A 26937-nucleotide genomic window follows, 5' to 3' on the forward strand; every position below is an offset into this window, starting at 1 on the left:
GCGATCCACCGAATAGGCCCTTTGGTGGTGCTGTTTGCTCTTTGCAATTTTCCAGGTTTCTTCAAATAAATATAGCTGATTAACGATCGATAGGATTTTGATAAGTTCGAACAATATGCCAAAAATCAACTTTATTGTTGAACTAACGACTGGGCGCACGCGTAGCACTACCCATTGAGTTATTCGAGGGATTGTTTTATAACTGCTATGGTTTGTATCGTACAGGCTGGATATAGAAACCACTCAGTGCCGCAGGCTTAAAATAGCCGCAGCAACCTCATCATTTCTCGCGCAACATGTGAAAGGGGTCTATGTGCAAATGAGGGATTCTCTTTGTGTCTCCTATCTTGCGTTTACCACGGTGACATGAATGCACTCCAATGCAATTTATCGTTACCAACAGCTAGCAAATAACGCCAGCAACCGTTTCATGCCGAATTAATCCGTTCAAGTGCATTTGCATCGCCGTTATCAGCGGAAGAGAGGAGACACAAGGAGAATCTCTCATTTGCACATAGGCCCATTTCATATGTTGCTTTTGATTTATGTCGACTATAACTTAAATATAAAAGCGTTTTTTTATTAATACCAAAATGCACTCAGATATTCAGTAAATGTTATCCAACCAATTGGTATGAAAAACTAGTTTCGAGAATAGAGTTTTACCATAATTCATGAGTATTGTTCAGGCTTCCACTTAATATGCTGAAAATACCGTCTCGTACCCTATATTTTTGACACACATTATATTTTCATTCCTTTATATTTTCATTAATTTTTATAAAGGCTAAATTTAATGTACCTGCGAGTAGGCAACAACGAATAAACAATATTTTTGAAACTTTAACCCCCTTTTCATTCAAGATTTTCTCATACATCAAAATACTGACCACTTTTACCACGGTTCGTGATAATGTGCAATATGGTACGACGGTTTTCTTCCTCGATCTAGCCTATAGTAGAAAATCGATGCCTATACCGGCTAAACGGCGACACACGACAATTTGATAAGCATTAGTTGGTCTGGTGAATCACGAGGAAGAACCAAAAACCAAGTACCTATATATATGCATCACAATGGTACGAACGGATTGTTAGCTAGCCGGTGAGTGACTCTAAACTAGATACATTTGCTAGAAGACTATTTATGAATTTACATGTGCAATGAAGTTTTGCATTTCATATAGCTGGTACCTTTTGGCTCAACACCAGCATCACATCCGATGAAGAGCTCAGATACAGAATGTCCTTGGATTCTGCATTTTATGTATTTAAAAACCCTCGCATCGTGTATATCTATCACATCAGTTCAATGAGAGGGAAATACACAAAGGCGTCTATGCAGGAAAAATATGTCTATTCATCAATGAATTGTGAATCTGTGCTGTATAGTGACATGTATTTGGTTATTTTATGCACAGTAGAAATTTTTTTTTCATATACGGAAACATGGTTGAAAAATGTCAGTAAAAGGGTACTTGAAATAAACGAAATGTTAAATAAACTGTTCCAAAATATATGTGGCTATATACTGTGAGTTTATAAAAATGTGATATTTTATCAGAAAAATAACGCATGAAAAAGATATGACTGTAAATACATAATACCGGAAGAGTTAACAATACCTAAGGAGAATATCAGCCGAATGTTATACATAACTTGCACAGGATGCACGGCGGAAGAAATTGCACGAGTATTGAGAGCAATGAGAAAACATCGACTGAGCTGGCAGACAAGCATGTGCTTGTTTCCGGTTAATTGAATTTCTCGTTCAATAAGCAATATATGCTACATCCTAGAGAATCTTCAAGAGCATCGCATAAAACAGACAGGAGTGAAGAGAAGTCTGTAAAAAGTGCGCGCGCAACCGGCGTCTCTCTTTACGATCTGACGGGTTGGTCATCGTGAAGCATTCTACAGTATACCCTACAACCTACAGCAGCAGCATCTGCACAACTACCGCTGTGCCACACACGTACGGTAAATTGCTCGTATCCGTGCATTTGTGGTTTATCACTGATTAAACCAGCAGAATAATCGCTTACTGTTGCCAACAGTCTGTTGGTTCACAACCAAGAGTTCATGCTCGAAGTGAATTGTTAAATGAACATGAACACCTTTTACGTGTAAACACGGAGCATACATTTACGAGTTGGGAAAAAAATTTCAATCTGCGATTAGAAATGAACAAATGGGGAGTATTGCAATCATTCCAATGTAGTATGATATAACCGCTGTAGCTGTTGAGAAAGAATATTTCTGATAATTGCAATAGCTATAGGTTATAATTTGCTGGAGAAGTATAGTCCAGTTATAGTTAAAAAAATACGTGAGGAAGCCAAATTAAAAGCCATACACTCAGGCACATAGAAATATTTTGTAGACGTTTTTTCCGAAACTGTGTCGACTAGAGTAAGTGACGTTGTTCTGGACCGTTTTACTGAAACTGGCAGTTAAGGGTCCTAATCCTTTTGTCGATATGGAGGAATCCCAAGAAACAATGTGAGTTTTATTGTACTCTTATGACGGTTTTCATGACCAATTTTGGTCTTAAATGCCACCATAAGACTCTAATAAAACCCAAATCGTTGCTTGGGATGTTTAGCTACGACCATCTATTGTGTCCCCAACATGGAAAAAAGTCTCTTTTCACGTGAGCACAACGAAGAACACAAAACCATCGAGCGTCGCTATGCCAATGCTTTTCTTCTTATATGACATATCTAACGTTTTTTTTGGAATTCTGAACGGAATTTAAATATGGCTGCAAAGGTGCTTTCCGCCTCTGCAAACGATTGCATGTTACCTATTTTTTTCAATGCAGGTGTTACTTGAAAATGTATTAAATCGAAATACTTGATTTTATGGGAAACATTTTAGAATTAAACTACTTAAAAAGCTTAATTTCGTTGACATAAAAGTTACACCCGTACGCAGAATCACTGCCTATTTTCAGTTTTTCTGTACGTTATCAAAATTTGACAGTTCCAAATGATGATGGGTACGTTCAGACATCATGAGATAGCTAGAAGGTTGGATGCCCATCACAACATTTACGAATTTTAATGCTTAACTGGTCGAACCAACCATCAACCACCACCTTAATCACTCTGTTCGTCCTACCCACAATTCCCCTACATTCATATTGATATTTATTATTTTATTAGGGGAAGGGCGGTAAAGACGGACACCTTAAGGTAAATACTCAATATCTACTCAAATATAACTGTATTGATCCCAATTTTCGTATAAACTGAACCTTTAAGTCTCTGTCTAATAAAGTTACAACGTGTGCTGGAAAATTTCTTCCAAAATTTATGCATTTTTTAATATTATAAACATCATGTATAAATCAGAGTTTCTGCGCATGGGCGGGAAAGACGGACACTTGATATGGGAAAGACGGACACTCGCAAAAAGGTGTCACGCGTCGTTGAATTATCAGTATTAAGAAAAATTAACATATTTCATAATGTATTTAGGAAAGAATTGGTTTAGGAAACCCCCTTCCCGATCCCCCCTTGAACGAGAAAATAGAATGGTTCCCTTCAATATATTAATTGGTGACGAATTAATCGTTTCTAAAAGTTGGCTCATTTCAACTGTTATATGACTTCTGGTTACTTTTACATATATAATATGGAAGTATTTGCAATGTTAAATCGTTGTTGGGCGTTATTGTGAACCCATTTTGTTCAAAATCTGTGTGTCCGTCTTTCCTTACCGTTGGGTGTCCGTCTTTCCCGACTTGGATACCATTTTTTCAAACTTCAATAACTTTTTACTGAATATTCAAAAATTCACTAGGTTTCCAATGGATATTCAGTGAAAGATCAAACTAACGCAATGTCGTCGGTTTAGCATGAATATGTTGTTTTTTAACGATTTACCAGCTATTTTCTTCACGCACAAAATTACATCGGTTAGCGTATATACGCATTTTTTCTTTGTTTTGCTTATAAATTTGTCAGCTACGCTGCTAAAAATCGGCAGTTTATTTCAAAAGTGTTAATTCAATCTATAGAAACATTTCCCATCATTGATTTGCTTCAAAAAATTATTGTTTTTGAAATATGACAAGTGTCCGTCTTTCCCGCAGTGTCCGTCTTTACCGCCCTTCCCCTACGTCTTTCATTCAAAGGGCAGATTATATTCGATGAGAAATGCATAAAATTTAAATTTTTTGTTTTTAAGAAGAAAACTTATCCAATTTAATTTTACCATGTGTATTTTAATCACGACAGATACGTATTTCGCCTACAACTTGCAGGCTTCTTCAGTGTCTGTTTTCGAACTTCGAAGTTCGAAAACAGACACTGAGGAAGCCTGCATCATTTCCGATCACCAAAATTGATATTGGGATGCTCGGTTACTTTTAAATTAATGTTCAAATTTATTAATTGGGCGGAAAATTTTTCAAAAAAATACGCACATTTTTTAGGAAATTGCTTTGCGTTGAAAATTACTGCGTGGATTCAAAAAAACATCTTACGGGTAAGCCTGGATTTGAAACTTGAAAATTGTTCAATCATAGTTGTTGATAATTAACGGTTCGCAATATAAATATAATTAAAACACGCTTACACCGGAAAGGAGTTTGCAATCACAAGGGGTTAATTGTGATATGAGACGACGCACCATGTGCACCGAAGTGTTTTCTTCAATGAGCTTTTGGTTTTTTGCGAGGTCGTCGGATTGGCTAGACATACTCAGCCAGCCAAAAAACTGAAAAAAACACCGGCCATGGTAGTGGAAGTAGAGCCAATAAACAAAAATCACATCGCTACACATATAAAACAATTCGCCAATGTATCAATGTACCAACAGCATGGAACTGAGACCCCTACAACACCGATCGCTGCTGTGACACCAGCAGCAACTCGCGCAACGAACGGCTGCTTACTATACACGAGGGTTGTGGGTATAGATTTGGAAAAAGTGGGTCAATCGCCTTGTAGCTATCGCAACCAATGCTTTCGCATATATTCGCGCACGCAAAAGAAAAGCATGTCTGCTGAGGGTGGTACAACGTATCGATACAAATCAATAGTATATATACAAACCCAAAGAGCCGGCCTTGAAAGACTTAAGATTTATGGTAAACGGAAGTATCCAAAAGTTTAATCCAATAATTCTATCTAATAACTCCGATAATCTGTATGTGTTGCAGAAATTATCATTAAAATTCCGATAGCTTCGATGAAGTACATTTTAAAATTAGCTAACATATGAAAAACACTAGGAAAATAATAAATAAGTTACTGATTAATTGATTTATTCTTTATAGAATTCTGATATTTTCATTTCAGTACGTAGCTATTGCATTATTGTGATTTCCTGACAAGTGAATCAAGTGAAGTTTTGCAATATCCACTAAATATTTAACTGTTTGCAAAAAATCGAAAAATTAGATTAAAAACTCGATTGCTTTGGCAAAATAAACAAGAGTTGTTTCTTTCATTTGGTAGATTATTGCGCATTTTCCTAGGATTCACGTGTCTCTTTCTGTTTGTTTCGTTCTGGAATAAAGCGTTTGCTCAATAATCATGACGCATTGATTCGGTGATATTTGTCTCATGTCCCATTGAAACACCAGACCTGTTGTGACCGACCGGAAAGCGTCTCAAGTACGAAAATATTTCGCTGTTTGATCAATGAAGTGTTTGTCCTGTGATTTGCTAACAAAGCAGAGACTACACCCATCATCATGTGTCAATTGACTGATTCGGTAAACAGTTCCGAATGCGGATGTTCGATTGATCTATCAGTGCACCTTTGTTAGCTGCTCACTTTGAAGTAGGACATTTTTAACAATCTTAGTAAGACGATTGCCTACAAAGTGTAAAAACCGTCCAACGTTTTTGCATGCGTGTTCAGGTCCTCGTGAATATGTATTGTTATGTAAGCAGTTGCAAAAAAGTATATTTAGGTTTTCAAAATGGTCACATAATTTAGAACTTTTCGCATGACTAAATCAGTAATTCTATGAGAAAAGTACTACTAAAATTAATAGTGCTCCGAATTTGTTTGAAATTTATGCACATTTTAGGCTGAACAAAAAAATAGGCTGAACTTAGAAACCTGCTGAAAATACCCTCCCGTACCCTACATAGCTTTTGAACCACTGAACCGATTTCAATGACTTTGCTACCAAATGAACGATATATCAATAGTCTTTAAAAAAATTATTTCAAAGTTTAAAGTTTTTATGATTACGAGAACAAAGTCTTAAGGGTACATTTCAACGGTACTTGGCCTTCTGTTTTTTTTGTTCGACACACAGACTTTGCAACCAACTGTACAGGACAATTGCATGGCTAGTGCTACGATTGACTATTATAGCCTCTCCTAGTCTAGATTAAAAACATACAACGACTGACTCGTTAAACTAACACGAGCCCAACTAATTCTTCAAACAAATTTCAAAAGTTTAACCAAATTATCTAAAAAGGCCAAGTTGCGGTCCCCCGAGGATCCTAACTCAATAATATATAAACACGAAAAGATTTTCGAGAAAGGTCCCAAATTTATTATTGAAAAACGAAAACAAAAAAATGACATTTACCTTAGAGGGGTGGTTAAATAGTAATGTCCATGGAAACAGGCTCCCAGCAATCTATTGCTGTTTATTATGACCGGTTAATTGCCGATGTGACTTCTAGAACTGATAAGTAAGCATCCCATAACGATTCGTTATATCATTTATTGCTGCAGCGATAACATGATGGTGTTTATTTCTTGTTAAAAGCTTTCGATTTCAATATTTTCGATTGTAAACTCATCAGCAGCAAGGTATTTGTGTTCAGATTAATGTAGCAGGCAAAAAAATACCACATTGAACAGCGTTGATAATAGCAGTTTGGCCACCTGTTCTATCTAAGGCTTGTTCGCGACAAAATTTGGACAACCCTAAACACACACAGCTTCGGAAATACATTAACAGTGAGTGAAATATTTTGCAGAGAGGTAGACGTATATCTGTTCTTTCTGAAAATATAACACTTGTTTATATTACAAGCGCTCAGCGTAAAATGGCGTCGAAAGAAGAACAGGTGCGAAAAGCAATTGTGTGCGGTCGCAATGAAAATCCGGATCTCTCGTTACGAAAACTTACCAAAAAGCTTGGATTTCCTCCAAGCACTGTTCACAGTGTTTTAAAATCGTTCGATACTCGCTTGACAACAGCTAGGAAGAAGGGAAGTAGAACAAAACCGGATCTGAGGAACCACCACAAGGATGCGAAGGTAAAACAAATATTACGGAGACCAGATCTTTCTGTACGTACCATTGCTCGTAAAATAAAAATGACGCCAACATTCGTGCACACTTCTAAGCAACGACAAGGCATGAAGTCTTCCAAGGTGAGGACTGTGCCAAACCGTAATGATAAGCAAAATACGACGGCCAAAACACGCGCTCGTAAGCTTTATTGCGAATATTTAACGAAGTTTCCATGCGTTATAATGGACGATGAAACGTATATCCTAGAAGACTTTGAACAGCTTCCTGGTAAGTCTTTTTACACTGCCATGAAACGGAATGACGTTGCAGAGCATTTTAGGACACAGAAAAGAGGGCCAGGTTCCCCAAAAAATATTTAGTATGGTAGGCCATATGCAGCTGTGGTCGAGCAAGCAAAAGTTACATCACTACGGGAACGGTTATCAAGGAAATATACCGTGAAGAATGCCTGCAGAAACGGTTGTTATAGTTCCTACACAGCCATGTTGTACCCTTGCTCAGTGTTTTGGAATGGTATGATGCTAATGGAATCCATATTGTACCGAAGGAGGCGAATCCACCTAACTGTCCAGAGTTACGCCCCATTGAGCGGTATTGGGCTTTGGTGAAGAGAGAGAGCTGCCCAGCACAAACAACAAGCATCAACTATAGATAAATTTCGAAAATCTTGGACAAACGTAGCCAAATTGGTTGCCAACAAGTCTGTACTGACCCTCATGGCAAGGCTAAAATCCATAGTTCGCCATTTTTTCATGCAGACCAAATAAGTAATGTTAATTTGTTTGATAATTATTTACGATACACACATAAATGATATAAAATTGTTTCATGGATTAAACTTGTAGCCAATTTGTTTTATTGCAAAATTAAGGTATCCAGATTTTGTCGCGAACAAGCCTTAAAATAGTTGCGAGCCCGATCTTGCCCGAGATTCAATATCAGGCTGGTGGCTGGGTTCATGTACTGCAGTACTGTTCATGTACAGGGTACTGTTCATGTTTTATAATTCATAATGACGATTGGTCGTTGGTTGGTTGTTTTGTCAAACGACTTATTTTGCCGAATATATTGTTTATTCTAATTTAATTGCTAGGGCAAATGAATAGAATGATTTGGTGGTGCGTCTATTTCCGTTACAGAAATTCAATACAAAAAATAAAGCTCTTTTAACTTATTTAGAAATTTTCCCGTTGTTAGAGGTCATCCCAGTTTTATCACCCACCCTATGTTCATTTCTTTAAGTTAAGAAATGCGTAGGGGAGTGTCGTCGTGGTTGGGCCACGTTTTGGAATTCGCCCATAACTTTCGTTTCAAAAGGAATTTTGGAAATCTAAATACATCGTGGCAAAGGTCTAAGAATAAGGTATATTTCCGGAAAGTTTTGAACTGATTGCTTGAAAAATAAAAAAGTTATAGGCATTTACGTGAAGACAAAAAATGTTGTCATAGTCGGGCCATGTTGTACAGCTTGGGCCACCGCAGAAAATCTAAGACATACGTATTGAAATTCTATACAGAGGCATGAAAAGAATGAATTCCGTGAACAACGGCTCATATATGCACAAATATCCTATTTTTAATTGCATTTTTGCGAAATTTTGGCGATCTTGTAAAATCAGTATTGCTACAATTGCCTTTTCCGAATTGTACAACTACAATGAAATAACAACAAAAATCTAAGTATTTATCGTATTAATTTTGCTTCATTTCATCACATTTTACGTGACTGACATTCTCTAGCGATTATTGCGCTTCTGCGCTTAAAATTATGGTGGCCTAACCATGACTACTCAAGTGACCCGTCCTGTACAAATAGCGCTTTTCTAGTATTTCACCTTAGCCTTCCCAAACACCTTACTGGAGGGGATTTTTCTATAGTCTACGTGTGCAGCACAACACACTTAATACATTTTCAAAATTTATCTCGATAATTGCATTTCATGAATCATTTCCTGAAGAAAAGTTCATTGCGCGTGGAAAACTTTTTTTTGGAAGATTTAGTCACTGAATTCAGTACGGGTGTTTTGAATACACGATTGAAACTCACAATATTGTGAAAAGTTAGCTATCACAGTAAGAAGCTTTGCAATGATTGTATCATAGATATCATGAGTTACTAAAACTGTAAAATCGTGATGGCCCGAACATAACAGTGGCCCGACGATAACGACAATACCCTATGCTAATACTACAGCCAACTGTTAGTGTACAGGACAATTGCAGTGCTACGATCCTACTGGATCAACTCCCTCCCTGTCAAGATTCGAACACACGGCGAATGGCTAGTTAGACCAGTATCGCGTATCGAGGCCAACTCAGAGGCTCTACTCGCGAATTAAAATTGATTCACTCAGATTGGAGCAACGAACAATTATTCTTTGATCGTTTACAATACCATGTCTATTAATATTTTATAAAAAATAGTCAAGGCAAAAGACTGCAACACAAAAATTAATGTTGCACTATTTTCCCAAAGTAATACATGAGGTGATAATAGAAATCGCGAATGGTTGTTATTGGTCATATCCTCTCAGACCGTCATGATAGTTCGTCATGTGAATATGAAAAGATAAAAAACGATTTGCTCCGACCGCGGATTTACTACCCCCGAGATGTATGTAAGCATTAATGATGCTGTACAGCGGATAACTCTACAAGAGGTAGTGTTTGTGCTTAATTCAAATAAAGGTAATTCGTTGCACACATCACCACTCGCACTCGGTTCCATCTAATTGTTTCATGAGCTTCGTTTGAATTTATTTCCATGAATACACTTGCCAATTTCATGTGTGCAAAATTCGTTATCAACCGGCTCTTGTAGCATATAGGTACCTACTGATACCGCTTCGGGTGATTACCATTGAAAGCAAAACGTTATGCTTTGAAGGCTTCAATTTTTTAAATTTCTAATGGAAATGAAATATTGTATATGGTAACATCTATTAAATTTCACAAGTGTCTTCCCGTACACCATTTCTATTCTAAAAAATTAAATAAACGTAAACATTTTTAAACTGTCTACTATTCAATTGTTATACGATTTCCAGCAAAGCTTTCGGTAAAATGCAAGTGTAGATTTATTAATCATTTATAGACTATTTGTTTTATTTCGCATGCTGAAATAAAATTATCTTTGATATTGATTTTGCGATGAATCAGCCAACAGTAGACACCAGTTGAGAACGTTTAATTTGCACTTCACGAACATATTGTCTTCAAGGTCATATTAACTAGTATGGTTACGAATCCATATATTACCTTATCCAAACCAAGCAGTTGATCGCCGATTATTATTTGTACCCATAACATGGGTTTTACACAATAAAAAAGGAAGAATACTCGAGTCACAGGGTTTCACATACATATACTTCACCGAATTTTTTAGACGAGGGGACAGTGAAAGTAGGACTAAGATTTTCAAAAGCTCGTTTTGGTTTCCAAGTTTCAATACATTTAGAATATTTGCACCAAATCAACAATGAAAAATAGCGCTCATTATAATCTTAGTTTAAAATAAAAAAAGTGAACAATACAGATTTTAATCATAAGTCGGTGAATATGAGGAACAGTTTACTTGAAACATATGCAACCAGCAACCAAAGTAAACGGTATTTACATCGAAATTATCCTAGTATTCAACTGGATTTCCCACCTTCTACAAACCGGATGTTGAATTTGTGCTCATTTGGTACTGTAGCAAACAAACACCCAACGAAAACAACAACGGATGCATAGGGTGTGCAACTTGCGCATGTGTTATTAAATCGGGTTACCAAATATTCAGATTAAAAATGAATCCATTTCCATTTGCATGAGGTGGTATTCACATTAACAGAGGGCCTCAATACAAGTCAATTTTTATAACGGTTACGATATCGATCACTATGTGTATTTTTTTTTTATTTTCAACAATCAACAAAAAATTAGGTCTGCTCTACGCAATTCCCTATTTTAGCCTTAGACGGATTTTATTATGCAACTATTGGCTAATAGTAGGCTGCTGGAGGAAATTTGCCGAACCATGAAACTGCGAAACTTGCAAAAACCAGTATTGGGAGTGAAACCGGTTTTCAGTGAGCAAATGTGACACGAAATTCAGACCGCGTGTCTGACCTTCCTAACGTGTTTTAATGACACACAAAAATATTTGTCGGATGAATGATAAAGCATTTCTGAAAGCAAATGTAATCGTTGGAAGATAACATGATTGCTACACGTTGAACCATGCCACAGAGGGTGGCAGTCTATGCAGTGCATATCCTTATAATCGTCAAAAATGTGTTTTAAATTTGATGGAAATTACTACAATAGTGTACTTTAAAATCCATCACTTAAATGCTCCCTAAACATTATTTAAGTTTGCCTTTTTTGTTCGTTTGTACGTGTTAAATCTGCGAATTTTTTGATGAAGAGGATGTATCAGAAACTGTAAATGATGTAAATTGCCAATACTCTGGAAGTTATAGAAGTAATAATAAAGTAGAATTGAGCAGATTATTTTTAGATGAATGCGGACATTTTAGATGGCAAATAAAAAATCCAAATAATTGGTTCTGTAATGCCTGTAGTAAAAAGCAACATGAGTCAAAATTCCATAAATTTGTCAATTGAATGTACCTGTTTCTACTATTTTCCGTAAGCAGGAATTTTATAGGAAAACAGCTCAATTTTACAAAAAATTCTGTCGCATTTGTAGTATTATTCTGAGCGTTTCAATATTCAACTGGCTTTTTTCAGTGGTCCAGATATTATTTACAACAAAAAAACAGCCTCTCGGTTAGCACGTTACTCTCCGGCAGGCATAAAATTAATTCAACTGTTGAATTTATTTTATCGGGAAGAATGTTATTGTGCGGGAGAGAAAACAAAACAGATGAACGATAAAAAATTAATCAATGCGGGACACAATCCTGGACCCTTGGTCATTCGGGACAAGTCATACAATCCGGGACTGCCCCGTAAAATTATGAAGCAATAGCTACGCAATATAGGCGAACCACGGGGCTAAGGAGAAAAGTTGGCCCCCATTATAGCTTGATTCAATCCGCAAATCTTCCAGTTTGATAAAAAGGAAATGAGCTACGTATTTAGTAAGTACTACTTCAATGGTCCTTCTTTTATCTAATTTTCCGCTCCTTGTCTTTCACGTCTTATCCCGACATAGGAATAGTATAAAACCTCTATGTTTCATTACTTTCTTCTACCTTCGTCTATTTGAATGACTATCATTGTAAATATTATTCAAATGTCTGACTTCATTATTAAATCAACACAAAAACATGAAGTTGGACTATTTTATAACAATTTTGTTATGAAACTGAGTGTTGTTATTAAAAAACCTACATTATTTATATTATTGAGCTTAAGATTTTTCAGAAATTTCTAATAGTAAGATTAGCCACTTTCTGGGACAAGCGCAAGGTTGAAAAAGCTTCAATTGACTTGATACGTTGCTTTTAATTCCTTCTAGTAAATAGGCCTAATTATTAAAGCAAACAAATGTTAATTATAGTTAATTATTATTTGTCAGTAACTGATTTTCTATTGAACGCGCAATACAGAACATAGACTACGTCTATGTAATAGAAAGCATTCTAAATGTTCAACGGTTTGTTGAGCAAATTTATAATATACACTCAAGTCTTTTTCTACACGGTTTATTTTTACGATTTTTGAATTAACGCGGCTTTTTATGACGATTTTTGAATTTACACGGTTTTTACGTCGATTTTTGAATTAACATGGTTTATTTTATGACGATTTTTGAATTAACGCGGTTTTTACAACATTTTTCGAATTAACGCGGTTTTTTAAACGGTCTTTTTTACACGGCACGTATTTCCCGTGTAAAAAAAGACTTGAATGTATGCTAGACGAGGTCGAAAATTTGATTTTGTGCCTGTGCCCTGTGTGTATTATTATTATCAGTTTCTAAAAGTTTATATTTTTAAAGAGTTAAACCACTAAGTCACATTCACACATATTTTGGTGATTAGCCATAATATTGTAATTTGAAGACTTTTGTGTAACTTGTAGCAACAGATAACTTTGGATAACTGGCTGGAAACTACACATCAATTGACAAATGATATAAGTTTATCAGCTTTAAGACAGATGGATCTGAATGCTATGCTGTATATGCTGATCTGTATTTGAATTATGCCAGTTAAAAAATTATCAATTACACCAAATTCTTTTTTTACACGTCCCATGTAAAAAAACCGTGTTACTTCGAGAAACCATGCAAAAAAGACGTGCAAAAAAATTCCGCGTGAAAAAATCCGTGTAAAAAGGGTGTACAACTGTTGTTGGTGAAACTTTCGAAAACCGTGTTATTTTGAGAAACCGTGCAAAAAAAGTCGTCAAAAAAAAATCCGTACAAAACATAATCCGTACAAAAAAAGAATTGGGTGTATTAATATCGTGCAGTTTACCTTAAAATCTTTCTTGGTACCCTGCTTTTCATTAATTTTTGTACTTGACGGCAGTACAAGCGGAAGTATGTAAAGTATTTTGTCGTTAGTTTTTAAGTGCGGTTCTCCACTTTCTGCATCACGTTACATGCTCGAATATTCCGTCTACCACATATTCATACAAACAATACTTCAGTTTCTAATAAATTCTTAAATTTTATCGATATCAGTTGCAGGGAATGGAAAAGATATTTTATACTTTTACCAAATTGTTTACTTTCAAGACATCAACTTGGACTAGTTTATGATTTTTAATGATAAAATCAATCGAATGGACGATAGTTTATTATACTTTTACCAAATTGTTTACTTTCAGGACATCAACTAGGTCTGGCCTATACGGAAATAAATAATTCTTGATCCGTTGGGACCTAAAAGATTCGGTCACTTTTCCAGAATTAAAGTAAAATAAATCGCAGGTATATAAGATTGTTGAACCGGGTCTTGGAAGCAAAAACGTGTTATATGGGATTGGCTGATCCATTCATTCTTAACAGTGCCTAATATTTATGCTTATTTTAATAGTGACTCAATAAATTTTAAACATATTCAATTCTCTATATCAATGAATGCACGGAAAACAATCTAATCAACCGATGTAAATATGAATTCCAAAAACTTACTTGAACCGGACGGATAGCTTTTTCCGGACTTTTAAACTGGTTGCAATCGTTGATTAATAATATTTAGTCAATTTCTAAAGTTCAATTTCTTCATAGCAAAAGAGGGTCTCGATTTTAGCGTGGTTTCGATTTTGGCAACATAGGCGACACGCATTTGTTTCCAAATTCGAAATCCTACTATATTTACCTGCTGTTCGAGAACAAATTGGTTTACAATAGAAAATATGAAAAGTTTCCTCATACAGGCATAAATCTTCTATAGAAGATTGCGAGGAACGTGCTGCTCGATTCACAATTGCTGACTCCTCATATATCGAATAAAAGAAGCTTAATAGTCGGTTGTCGTTTGTAGTGACAGCAACTTTAATACTATCTAAAACTATATGTTTTCATAATGACATGAATTTTCTTCAAGTAGTAGATTTTATCTTCACAATTTGAAATTATCACAACTTTTTATGTTAGTATCTATTACAGATGTTTTGCTTTCCGAATAAGTTGTCTTAAATCAAAAGCAACACGCATTTTTAAGTTCCTAATAAAATGTTTAGTATAAAATTATTCATTTGAAACAAAGGCATGTTTATCGGCAATCGTTTGTGCAAAGTGCGTAACCCATTCAATATCAATCAGCAAAACGTACCGGATATTTTAGTTCAAAACAGGAAGCAAATCATACGAAGATAAAATCAGCACACCTGGATGATTCCAGTTATTTTTATATTAATTCCGAAAACGTCAGACAACTACTGAAAGTATCGAAATATTGTGTAATGCTCGTTTATTTTCTTCGTAATCCTCTCAATTGCCCGGCACCCGGTGGTAATCACCGACAGCAATGAAAGTAACTTCTCCCAGAAGCCCAACTAAATCGCTGGCTAACTTAGGCCTTCTTCTCTAAGTGATGCGTAACGTAAAAGTGTACATTTTTCATCTCAAGAAACCGCTTACCGGCGTCGGGTGAAATGGAACCCAAAAGCAGATGTGTTGAGAGAGGGCCATTCAACCCCACAATCATCGACACAAGCATATTAAGCTCATATCAAACTACGATGGAATTATCCAGTTGAATTTTTCATAAGACAAATTAACTTGTTCAGTGGCATTTAAAAAAGAAATATATACTTATACAACGAAAATCCTAGCCTAACATATTTACTAACCTCGGTCTGTTTTGCATAAAATGCTGTCCTCCGAAGATCACCGCCATGTAAATTCCGCAATAATAGAACACATAGGTCCAGTTTTTGACCATCCAAACACGTGTATCCTGGTGAATGAATTCATTCTCGAAGTCGAAGATGTATGAGTAGTTTGGCGTGATCTCGATATTCATCTTTGCTTGGACTGCCTTTGTGTTGCGCTTGGGGTGTTTGACGACTGGTTATGTTGTTTTTTGGTAATACTAGCGAACAATATTGCTTAACTATATTTTTTCTTTCCAGATGAATTATTTCCTTATATCACTATATATTTGGAATTAAAACACAACTATTGTTTCAACCACTGCCCCTGCTCGAATGGAAGAGAGAAAGCTATTTCAGTAACATCAACCCTTGTTAAATTCAATTTCAACACTTCTAGTTTAGTCACTACAGTTATCATCCACTAATAGTGCTTGGGCGCAAGCACTGCATAAACTCTTCGAACGCACTGTCTCTTTCATTTTCTCAGTTCCTTGCAACCGGTGTGATGTTCAGTGGTTTGAATGAAAACGCCGTCTTCAATCGTATAAGCGATTTGTGAAATCAATTGGAGTTACTAAAACTAACACTCATAACGCAAGCTTCCGGAGAACTACATTTATTAATGTTACAAATCGATTTTACGATAGACCAACGCTTGAAGCTCGAAGAGATTTTAATAAGGTTTCAAACACAGAGAAAAATGGAGAGACTGTGGTGAATTTTTCTCACTAAACACTAAATGTGCTCGGCAAAACAGCACATGTAATCACTTTTAACCTGAAAACGGGGAAAATTTTTATCTCAGCCACATTTATTCACGAATAAAGTTCTGGATCACTGTTGACCTTGTCTAGGCTATGTTTCCGCTTGTATTCTACTGGCAAAGAGCGAGCGCGACTTTCTCTATGAGGGAAACACGTTTTATTCTGCAACCCGGAAAACTACACACAAACTTTGAAGAGATATGTTAAATGATAACTACAAATTGTAGCAATTTAATTGAACGATAATCAGCAGTTACACAATAGTCGCATACTAACTCATCCAGACGGTATTCTATTTCGCTTTGGAATGTATTGCACCCCTCTTACACCGCGAATAAAATATCTACAAGTTCAGTACTATTCGCTGAACGGTCGAAAACTGACTGGTAGTCAAACGAGTCAAGTCACAATTTTAAGCTAACAATTTTTGGCCACACTCGCTGGTGGCTATGCTCGAGGTTTATGAAATTGCCCGATCACACACGTCGCGGCTCGCGGCAGCCTCTACAGAGTAAGAGAATAGACGGCCGAGAGAGCTGTAAGGCTCTCACAGACTGACTGTATCGTTTTGCTGATAGAGAACTTGACCGCCCGCCCGATAAAACGCATTCAACAATGAATCTTACTGCACAAGCGTCTGGTCACTGGTAAGTCCCACGTTAGGGGAAGTATCTGAGCAGCCATCGTCGGTCTTGATTTGACCATATGAAATAATGCATAACTTGATTACATCTTCAATTATGCAGCATGCTTGCTCAACCGAAGAAACACTAATAATTTATTCTTAACTGTTAACTTATGGTAGTAGCTATTGCATTTCAAGAAACTATGTATTCTTAATAACACTAACAGCTGAAGATATTAAGCAAAAGCGTGCTTAGGTGTGATTGGCCAATTCATTCATTCTGGACAGTGCCTGATATTTATGCTTATTTCAACAATGACTCAATAATTTTTTATTATATTCTCTGTATCAATAAATGCATAGAAAACTTTCTGATCGATGGACGGAAATATGTGTCTCAAATATTCATTGAAAAATGTCTTATAATAATAAGCGTGCAAAATATAACCACTTTTTGTTACATATTCTTTATTCGTACTTCTAAAATGTACCCCAAAATAGAAAACAAAAACGTAATTCTACATTAAAATGGAGCTTTCAAACGATTTTTCGAACAAATTGACTAGAGCGAACCACTGTTGTAATAAATTGATAACTTGTTCAAAATAGCCTCTTCATGCAACTATAAATTTAAAAATTAAACAGAGAAAAGTAATACACAGGGCACATACATTTGCAAGATTCAAACGCGTCTAACAAGCATCATAAATTTACGTAACAAACTTAAAAAAAATGAAACTATCCAGCATTATCGTATTATATCTATATTTGTAATTCTACGTCGACCCAGCGTTCGTGCCCTTAGACGCAGACCATCATACACTCCAAAAAATCGGCACGTCAAGCTTACGTGAAAACATAGGTAATTTTCGTCCAACGCACTTTTCATATAACGTTCACTTTATCAACTTTCCCATTAACTAGCACTTGAAGTTCATGTAAGTTACTGTACAAAAGTTTACATGATTTTACACGTGGATGCGACGTGTCGCTTTTTAAGATTGTACTGTTTTATATTTAATGTTTTTCTTAAATTGTTCATCTTATCCACAATTCATCGAAATGAAAATCTTATCTAATCTAATGCAACCAATTCTTGTAAGCAACCGGGGAACCGACTGAACGAATTTATTATTTTTTTAGTCTATCTAACGCGGCGTGTATTTCAAGGACCGATCTAACCGAAAAAAGTATTCCAAGGACTCAAGTGGAACAACAAACTTAGCATAATTCACAATTCAACATATTAAAATCAGGCGGAAGGAAGAAAGCGTGGACCTTCCGTACCAGACACTTGCTATATCAATAAATTTTCACTGAAGTTTTTTGAGCGTCTTAGTAGAATACGAAACCTGAAATTAAATAACAAAGAAAACTTTCCAATTAAATTCTACATAATTCTATGATACCATGGACCCCCGTTCGTTTGATCGTTTTTAATCTGAACACTTTTTTATTTGAACTCCATTGGTTTGCACGACGTGCAAATTAAAAATGGTTCAAATGTCATTCTCAACAAGACATCATTTGCTTATGCAGACAATCCACATAAACACGATTTTTTTATACTGATCTAGTGTGATTAATCTGTTTCACTTTCCGTTTTCCCAACAATTGTGATAGAAATCCGACCGGAGAACGAAATATTCGCTGCTTGCATCTGCCAACTGAATCAAACCACCAAAACAATAACAAAGAGCAGGGCGGCCAGTTCATACAAGTTTTAGCATATTTAGGGTGGCCAGTTCATGGAAATTAAATGTATTTCTAGAAAAAAACACACTTTATTACATATAGAGATTCACTGCTTGAAGAGATTAAGTGCTTAAAGAAATTGGGTGTTTCTCGTGATGTAACAAGAGATTCTTATACAAAAAAATCTGGAAACGCGATGGAGTTGGGATTTTTAATTTTAAATTGCACTCATTGAGAGAAAAATGTATTTTTTTTAAATCGAAATTAAAAGTATTTGGCAGTAAAACATGCCACTAAAATATATTTGTTTTGGGTTTCTTGGGTCATTTTCTTTGAATATAAAAAAATAGTTTCTAAACCCAATATTTTCGAAGAATATAAGAAAAAGCAAATAAAAGGGTTTGACAAAAATGTAATTTCTTAAAGAAAGAGTGTGCCGTGCTGCCTCCATTAACCGTGGGAAGGATCAACCGCTACCCAATTTACGATGTATACTTTCTTACCTAAAACGAACGCGACAAAACTTGTTTATAATGCGTGAAGGCCTATTATATGGGTCTCGGATACTTCGCATAAAATAAAAATAATACACAATTTTTAGATAATTTACAATAACTTGGGAACGGATAGATCTTAAAAAAAATTTCTATATATATGACATAATTTGTTGAAAATGATACATAGAATTTGATTTTATTTCAAAAATAATCTAATTTCTATGAACGCTCTGTTGAAAAGTTACTTTTGACAGTTTTGACGCCTTGCATAGTATCCAACATATTAGCAAAATTTTATTTCAATCCAAAATAATCGGGACAGAACGTCTTTTTTATCGTTTTGAGCTGCTTGTATGCAAAATCTAATTGATGTTTATGCATATTTTTTGAAGTGAAATATGTAGTTTGTTTGTTTGTTAGGTATCAAGAACGAATACGCTATAGGGTATTGTCGTTATCGTAGGGCCACTGTTATGGTTGGGCCATCACGATTTTACAGTTTTAGTAACTCATGATATCTATGATACATCCATTGTAAAACTTCTTACTGTGATGGTTAACTTTTCACAATATTGTGAGTTTCAATCGTGTATTTAAAACACCCGTACTGAATTCTGTGACTAAATCTTCCAAAACAAGTTTTCCAGGGGCAATAAACTTTTCTTCAAGAAATGATTATGAAATGCAATTATCGAGATAAATTTTGAAAATATATGAAGTGTATTGTGCTGCACACGAAGACTATAAAAAAATCCCCTCCAGTAAGGTGTTTGGGAAGGCTAAGGTGAAATACTAGATAAGCACTATTTGTAAAGGTTGGGCCACTTGAGTAGTCATGGTTGGGCCACCATAATTTTAAACGCAGAAGCGCAATAATCGCTAGAGAATGTCAGTCACGTAAAATGCGATGAAATGAAGCAAAATTAATACGATAAAAACCTAGATTTTTGTTGATTTTTTCATTGTAGTTGTGCACTTCGGAAAACGCGATTGTAGCAATATTGATTTTACAAGATCACCAAACTTTCACAAAAATGCAATTAAAAATAGGGTATTTGTACCTATATAAGCCGTTGTTCACGGAATTCATTCTTTTCATGTCTCTATATAGTATTTCAATACGTATGTCTTAGATTTTCTGCGGCTGCCCAACCTGTACAACATGGCCCGACTATGACAACATTTTTTGTCTTCACGTAAATGCCTATAACTTTTTTATTTTTCAAGCAATCAGTTTAAAACTTTCCGAAAATATACCTTATTCTTAGACCTTTGCAACGATGTATTTAGATTTCCAAAATTGCTTTTGATACGAAAGTTATGGCCGAATTCCAAAACGTGGCCCAACCATGGCGACAGTCCCCTACACTTTTACGCGAAGGATAGGGTTCCCATGAATTTTAAAACTACGCGTCGAGTAAATTCCGCCTAAATTCCGAAAATCGAGTAAAAAAAATTGGCTCTTTAGTAGGTACATAACAAATTTTGTTAGACGCAACGAATTTTTCAATTGAATGTGGGTAGGTACTTGTTATAGAAAATTAATCGCAGAAAGCTTCTTGAGAAACTTTGAAATTTCCAGAAAAAATTTGTCGCGTTTCAACATCTAGCTGAAATAATCAATGCGGGACACTTTTCAGGACGCTTGGTTACTCGGGACTTTCAACCTACTCAACGACTATTGACAAATTTCATAATGTAGGTACCTACTAGGGCATGGGGAGTATATGTATATCGATATGTTACACGCCGGCAACCTTCTATGTTTTAGATAGATGGTTTTATATAGCGTTACATGAGGGGGGAGGGGGCGATATTATGAAAAATTCTTAAAATCCGCGTTATGAAATTTAGGTATGTATAATCCCCTAGTGAAAGAAATAGCCTTTTTAGAGGGATTGAATACTAGATATAATTTCACTCTCGCTGATACACTAGTCAATGGTATTACGAGATATTGGGTGGGAATGAAGCAAATATATAACATGATCTTGCATGCACCAATAGCACCAGCTGAATTCTGCCGGAGGGACAATTTCCAATCCGGACAGCATGAATGAATGCACAATTGAAGATAGAATTAACAAAAGGGCGAATGTCGCAAGCGTACGTAAACAAACCGAGTGAGGGTTGATTTTCGTATGTTGGTCCAGCAAAAAATAACTCTCACTCGTTTTATTTACATTTGCGACATTCGCCCTTTTGTTAATTTGCTTAATTCTATCTAGAATTGAAGTGTGATTTTAAAACTTTTAAAACCACCTCTCAGTCGCCTCACCCACCCACTCAATCAGCTGTCAGAGTGTCAGAACGCTCGTGCTAACGGTGCTAACCTGCTGATTGCAGATATGGTTTTCCTTCTTTTTCTCCTATACAACGGCGAACACCGTTCACGCAATGTGCAAATTGATTATGGAGCCTGCTCGCACTTACATGAACCAGTAGGGAACTGTCAGAATGTTTGTGCTGATGGCATAAGCAAAACCATCTCTCCCGTATCCCGTATTCCCGTCCCGTTTTTTCTCACGAGATTCACTAGTCAGTAACGCCTACGGAACGTATGCCAAATTGAATTTGAATGCACAATCACACCGCAAAAACATTACTCATTAAAATGAGACTATTAATAACGTACCACCAAAAACCTTAGCACTAAGTCACTACTGAACAAAACACAGACAGTCCCAGAAAATACAAATCGCGATATCACGTTGTAAAAGAAAGCTATACTTCAGGAAAAGTTACTATCAACTTTCGCAAAGCTGAAAGCGGCTCTTTCAACGACTGTCACTGTCGACTGACATGATCCTAGGGGCTGACAGGCTATAGTTATTTTTCAACATTATAGTTGGGCAAAGTGTAATAATATAGCAGCTAAGTCAAAATTATTATGCACATCTAAAGAGAACGAAAAGCACTTCTGGGCGAGCGAAAAGAAATCTTCAAGACAGTTCTTATGGGCATTTCTCCTAAATAGAGACCCGCATTATGTCGATTATAATCATAATTATAATAAATAATTATCAAACACCATTGATCTATAGATATAGAAATAGCAGCCCCCATCAAACTGAGAAACGCACCCCATCGACATCTCTAATATCGAGCTGCAGTGAACGTCAGCGACAGCATGCCCATGGGCTCAAAATTTGACAGCGGGCTCAAATCAGACTGCTGGCAGTCGAGTGAAACGCAGTGATGGCATGCTATCTCATTTTCGCACACACGAGATGTTGGCAAGGGTATGTAATCATGCTATCTCTTTCTCGTGTAGAAGTGAAGAGCAGCGGGGTGCTATCCGTATCTTAACGAACGGTGTTTGACAGTCCACTTAACGAAGGGCGCTATTTCAAAAAATGCAAGAAATAGCGCCCGTCTGACAGGTAGATTTGCTGCCAACCTTTGTCGAGATGTGCTGAGATGTTGGCAACAAAAACATGGCACCCATCGCAAGCCCCTGGTGAAGAGAGCACCCTTCAACTAGTTCGCCGACAATTAGAATTTCCATTGAATAAAGCGTTAGCCGAGTAGAATCAATATATATAGAATGCCAGTGTCGCTGTTTTTCTACAGGACTCATGGTGGTAAACATGGTGCTAATAATCTGTATCAAGTCTGTGAATCGGGAGCTTCATTGTCAAAGTTGCTCATTGTTATTTATCTGTTCTTTATCTGTGCGCTGGTTGGTGCTGTCATCAGTGCGCTCATCGCTGTGTTTTCATGCCAGTGAAATGTTTTTAAACGTTCTTTTTCTTTCGGCCGGATGAATTGAATCCCACAACTGCGCCCTTTTGCACCGATTTTTTCAGAAGTTTGAAGCAAGCCTTGGAAGCAAGCGAAGTTTCCAATCACATTACTTGGCAGCCATAATAGACCAAATCAAGGTGACGTCATCTGGCAGATACTGGCGCCCTTGTTTACAAACAGACCGCAGAGTCCAAAAAAGTTTCAGCTGTTTAATCGGCAAGTTTGTTGTTTAAACCGAGTTTAAACAGCATTAGGACTAAATTTAAAAAGCCATTATGCCTGTAAAATGTTAAAACACACGCTACATTCGCTATAAACGAAAAGGAAAATTTTCCAAAATGTAAACAAGGGCGCCAGTATCTGTCAGTTGACGGTATGATGATTTGGTCTATTCAAGAGCAACATTTCAATAGGGCCCAAGTGCAAAATATAAAAAAACTGGTTTTTTGGTTATATTTAAAGCTTTTTTAAGTATCTATAACAGTGTTGGGCACCGCTAATTCGCTAATTCGCTAACCGACCAATCGAGAAACGCTAGTTATACTTTATAATTTATACTCAGACTAGCCAAAATGTTACTGGGCCATGATTCCAAATAAAATGCCGCTGTCTATTTTAAAATTAATAAACTGTAAAGCATTTTATCCATTATAATAGGTTTTGATCTTAGGTAAATTAAGAAAAGCCATGTAATAAATGTAAATTACAAATAATTTGTACAGCGATAGATTACAATGCAAGTTATTGCGATATGTTCAAAAATAAAGAGTAACTGTTAATGTGCAGTTTGCGATTAGTGATTAGCGAAATTTCCACGATTATCGAGCAAATTGTATCGGTTAGCGAATTAGCGAATTAGCGGTGCCCAACACTGATCTATAATAATACCAAACATCATAGCGATTTGAAAACTTTATGAGTCTTAAAAAGCAAATTTGAAAAAGCCTTATGTGAAAACTGGCAACAAAGTTTTCATTTTGTGCCTTGGGCCTTTTGTATGAAAAAGCCTATACGCAGTTTGTGTTTTGTTTTGTATTCGGCCCTATTTTTGTTGTGGGATTTCTACGCATAGTGGCGAATAATCACTGGCCATCTCCGGTTAAGTACGTTTAGTAAGTAATAAATACACAATTTTGGAATTTCCGTTGGTAATCAATTGTTAACAGTGCAAATTAAATATTTCAGAAACAGCCAGTTCTGCAGTTGCTGCTGCGAAGATGATCCCCGCCGTACAATTGCGCGAGAGACTCGACGGACGACCGAAAAAAACAATACGATGCTACCTGCATAAATAACACGGTCATTCACAGACACGACATGTTTAGTACTTAAGCCTGCGCGGCAACAAAAATTTAAGTTACTTTTCGGTTTACACGAAAAAAACTATTTCGCTGTATATATATATCACCTGTGGAGGAACCGGACAGAGTTCGTTAGTAGCGCGCCCGAGACATTTACTATCGCTGAACTGCCAAGGCGTGATGCACTTGCACGCTGTGGTGAGTTAGAAATGCTAAATGAATGAACTGCTGCTGCTTCACACTACCAATAGCGACTGCCGCACTGCCGCACCTCACGGGTAACACGTCCCGCTTCACAAACCTGTTGAACGGTGGCAGATTTGCCGATGAAATTAAACCCCAACTTTTCTAGTAGAAATAATAAAGCTGATCGGTGTCCCAGCTACGAATTTTTAACCTTTTCTAGCCATTGCGCTTCAAAACAACGTGATAAAAAAAGGCCAAACGCGAAACGCTGTTTAAAAACTGGCCCAACACCAAAATCATATCACCACTAACAGTAAATAAAAGCCTCATGTCAAAGGCCCCATCAACAATAGACCAAATCATCATACCGTCAATTGACAGATACTGGCGCCCTTGTTTACATTTTGGAAAACTTTCTTTTCCGTTTATAGCGAATGTAGCTTGTGTTTTAACATTTTACAGGCATAATAGCTTTTAAATTTAGTCCTAATGCTGTTTAAACTCGGTTTAAACAACAAACTTGCCGTTTAAACAGCTGAAACTTTTTTGGGCTCTGCGGTCTGTTTGTAAACAAGGGCGCCAGTATCTGCCAGATGACGTCACCTTGATTTGGTCTATTGATAATCAAATCAGCCTTATGAAAAAGTCGTATTACCGAATGATCTCCGAAAACGGCCAAACGCATATTTTTGCAAATTACAAAGTAAATCAATGTTTTTTTCTGCTAGTTGTTGCATTACACATTAAACTATTATGTTTTTGCATCATAATGTGACATTCAATTCTAAGCAACACTGTTTATATCAAATAAGGAGTTAAAAAATGATGCTCAAGTTTCAACATCGATTTTCTCGAAACTGTCAGTTTTGACTTCGGCCTATTTGAAATGTTGCTCTTGATATATGTCTAATCAGCATAGAGATTGCTGACATCAGGGATACCAGATTTGCTGATTTGTCTGCAAATTGCAGATTTTTGGAACGGTCTTGCAGATCATTATAAATTTGCAGATATTTGCAGTTTTTATGACTTTTATTGTTTTGTTGCAGATTTTTGTTCGAAGCTCTTTGAACTTTCACAGACTTCGTAAAAAAGTGTGCAGATTTTCGCAGATTATTTTCAAACCAGAAAATTCGAGTAGCCGGAAAACTGCACGATTTTTTCGGTTTTCGAGTAGTTGCAGACATTTTTTTAAAAAATATGGCATCTCTGGCTGACATTTATCTTAGGCACACTTCGCCGTGCACACGTATACGCGATTTGTATTCATCGGGAAATTTTTTTTCGATAGCGAAATCGTTTCGCGATGAACACAAACCACCGATACAGTAACACACAAGCAACCCTTATTACAATGCTGAAATGATGCCAATACAAAGTTAATAGATTATTGACGTAATAGTGAAAATTAGCAATAAAATTTCTGATATACAGTATCCCCCCCGCTAATCCGACACCCAATAATCCGACGACTCAATAGTCCGGATCTCGCTAATCCGGAAAATTCCGAATTAAAACGTATTGTCACAGATAACAGACATCCAAGCTAGGCTTGGACCGTGTGTAAAAACTTGCAACGGTTTTTCGCAAGTGGCAATAAGCAGTATGGTGGCACTGCGATCACCTAAAATGTTCATTCGAAGACATGAGCGCAAAAGCAATTTGAAGCCTGCTCACACTAACACAAAATCCTATATAGCTGGGAGCCCTAGTGTATATTAAAAGAAATCGACACCCGCTCGCTCATACAGGAAACCCCATAAGGTACACATTCGCGACTACGATGCTACACCCTTCACGATCTCTTGTATACATATTCGAGACTACGAAGTTGCTGATATTTGTTTGGTTTTTGTAAGAAAAAAAGAGAAGGAAGTATTTTTGCTATTGTTTTCCCACAAGTTTTGACAATTCGGCATGGGTTTTCGTGTAAGTGCGAACAGGCTTGAAAATTTCATTCACTTTTGTAGTCACGAATTCGCGTTGAAAGCAGTAAAAGAGATTTCGTGGCTGCTCGCACTTACAGGAAACCTCGTAACGAACTGTCAACGTGTGAGTAACGAAAAAATCAAAAATATACTTCCCTCTTTTTTTCTCACGCCTGAACAACATCAGCAAAACCGCGAATCATCGATGTTTAGCTTTTTAGCGAGAAAAAAAACAGAAGGAAATATTTTACTTTTGACATCACGCACGCATTGCCAATCCACAATGAGATTTCGTGTGAGTGCGAAAAGAATTGAACATCCTTTTTTAGTTTCGCGGAAGAGCCTGCTCGCACTTGCACGAAATCTTAAACGGGAAGATAAACAAAAGGAAAAAATATTTCCTTCCTTTTTTGTCATGAACAAACCTCAAAATATCAGCAACACTTTGCAGAGCTGCCAGATATTTTTTAAAAGAATTATTCTTTATCGAATTTTAACGCCGAATCACGGAAACAATGATTTTGTGCATTCTGTTTCATCTATTTGGAATTATATTGATTTCTAATATAAACATATCTTTTAACCATGCCGTATTTATAATATATGTGTACAATATGTGGTAAGCTGAAAAAAGCGGGATATCTGGCAGCTCTGCCCAACACCAGCTGC

General features: G+C 36.4%; 1 protein-coding gene across 5 annotated transcripts in view; it reads right to left on the reverse strand.

The window, feature by feature from the left end:
* LOC128734301 (elongation of very long chain fatty acids protein 6) overlaps positions 1-21862 on the reverse strand; it is a 62946-nt gene extending 41084 nt beyond the window's left edge. The window contains exons 1-2 of one of the 5 annotated variants that reach the window (XM_053828413.1): positions 21742-21862; positions 15502-15850 (exon numbers count right to left, since the gene is read on the reverse strand). In XM_053828413.1, coding sequence (XP_053684388.1) covers positions 15502-15674 — 173 coding nt within the window. In that variant the 5' untranslated portion in view covers positions 15675-15850; positions 21742-21862. Of the gene's footprint in view, positions 1-15501; positions 15854-16565; positions 16657-21539; positions 21718-21741 lie in introns of those variants that run through there. The other 4 variants (XM_053828417.1, XM_053828415.1, XM_053828416.1 and 1 more) reach the window with 4 other exon arrangements.
* Between the last annotated feature and the right edge of the window lie 5075 nt (positions 21863-26937).

Source organism: Sabethes cyaneus, chromosome 2 (genome assembly GCF_943734655.1).
Source record: "Sabethes cyaneus chromosome 2, idSabCyanKW18_F2, whole genome shotgun sequence".
Lineage (NCBI taxonomy): Eukaryota > Metazoa > Arthropoda > Insecta > Diptera > Culicidae > Sabethes > Sabethes cyaneus.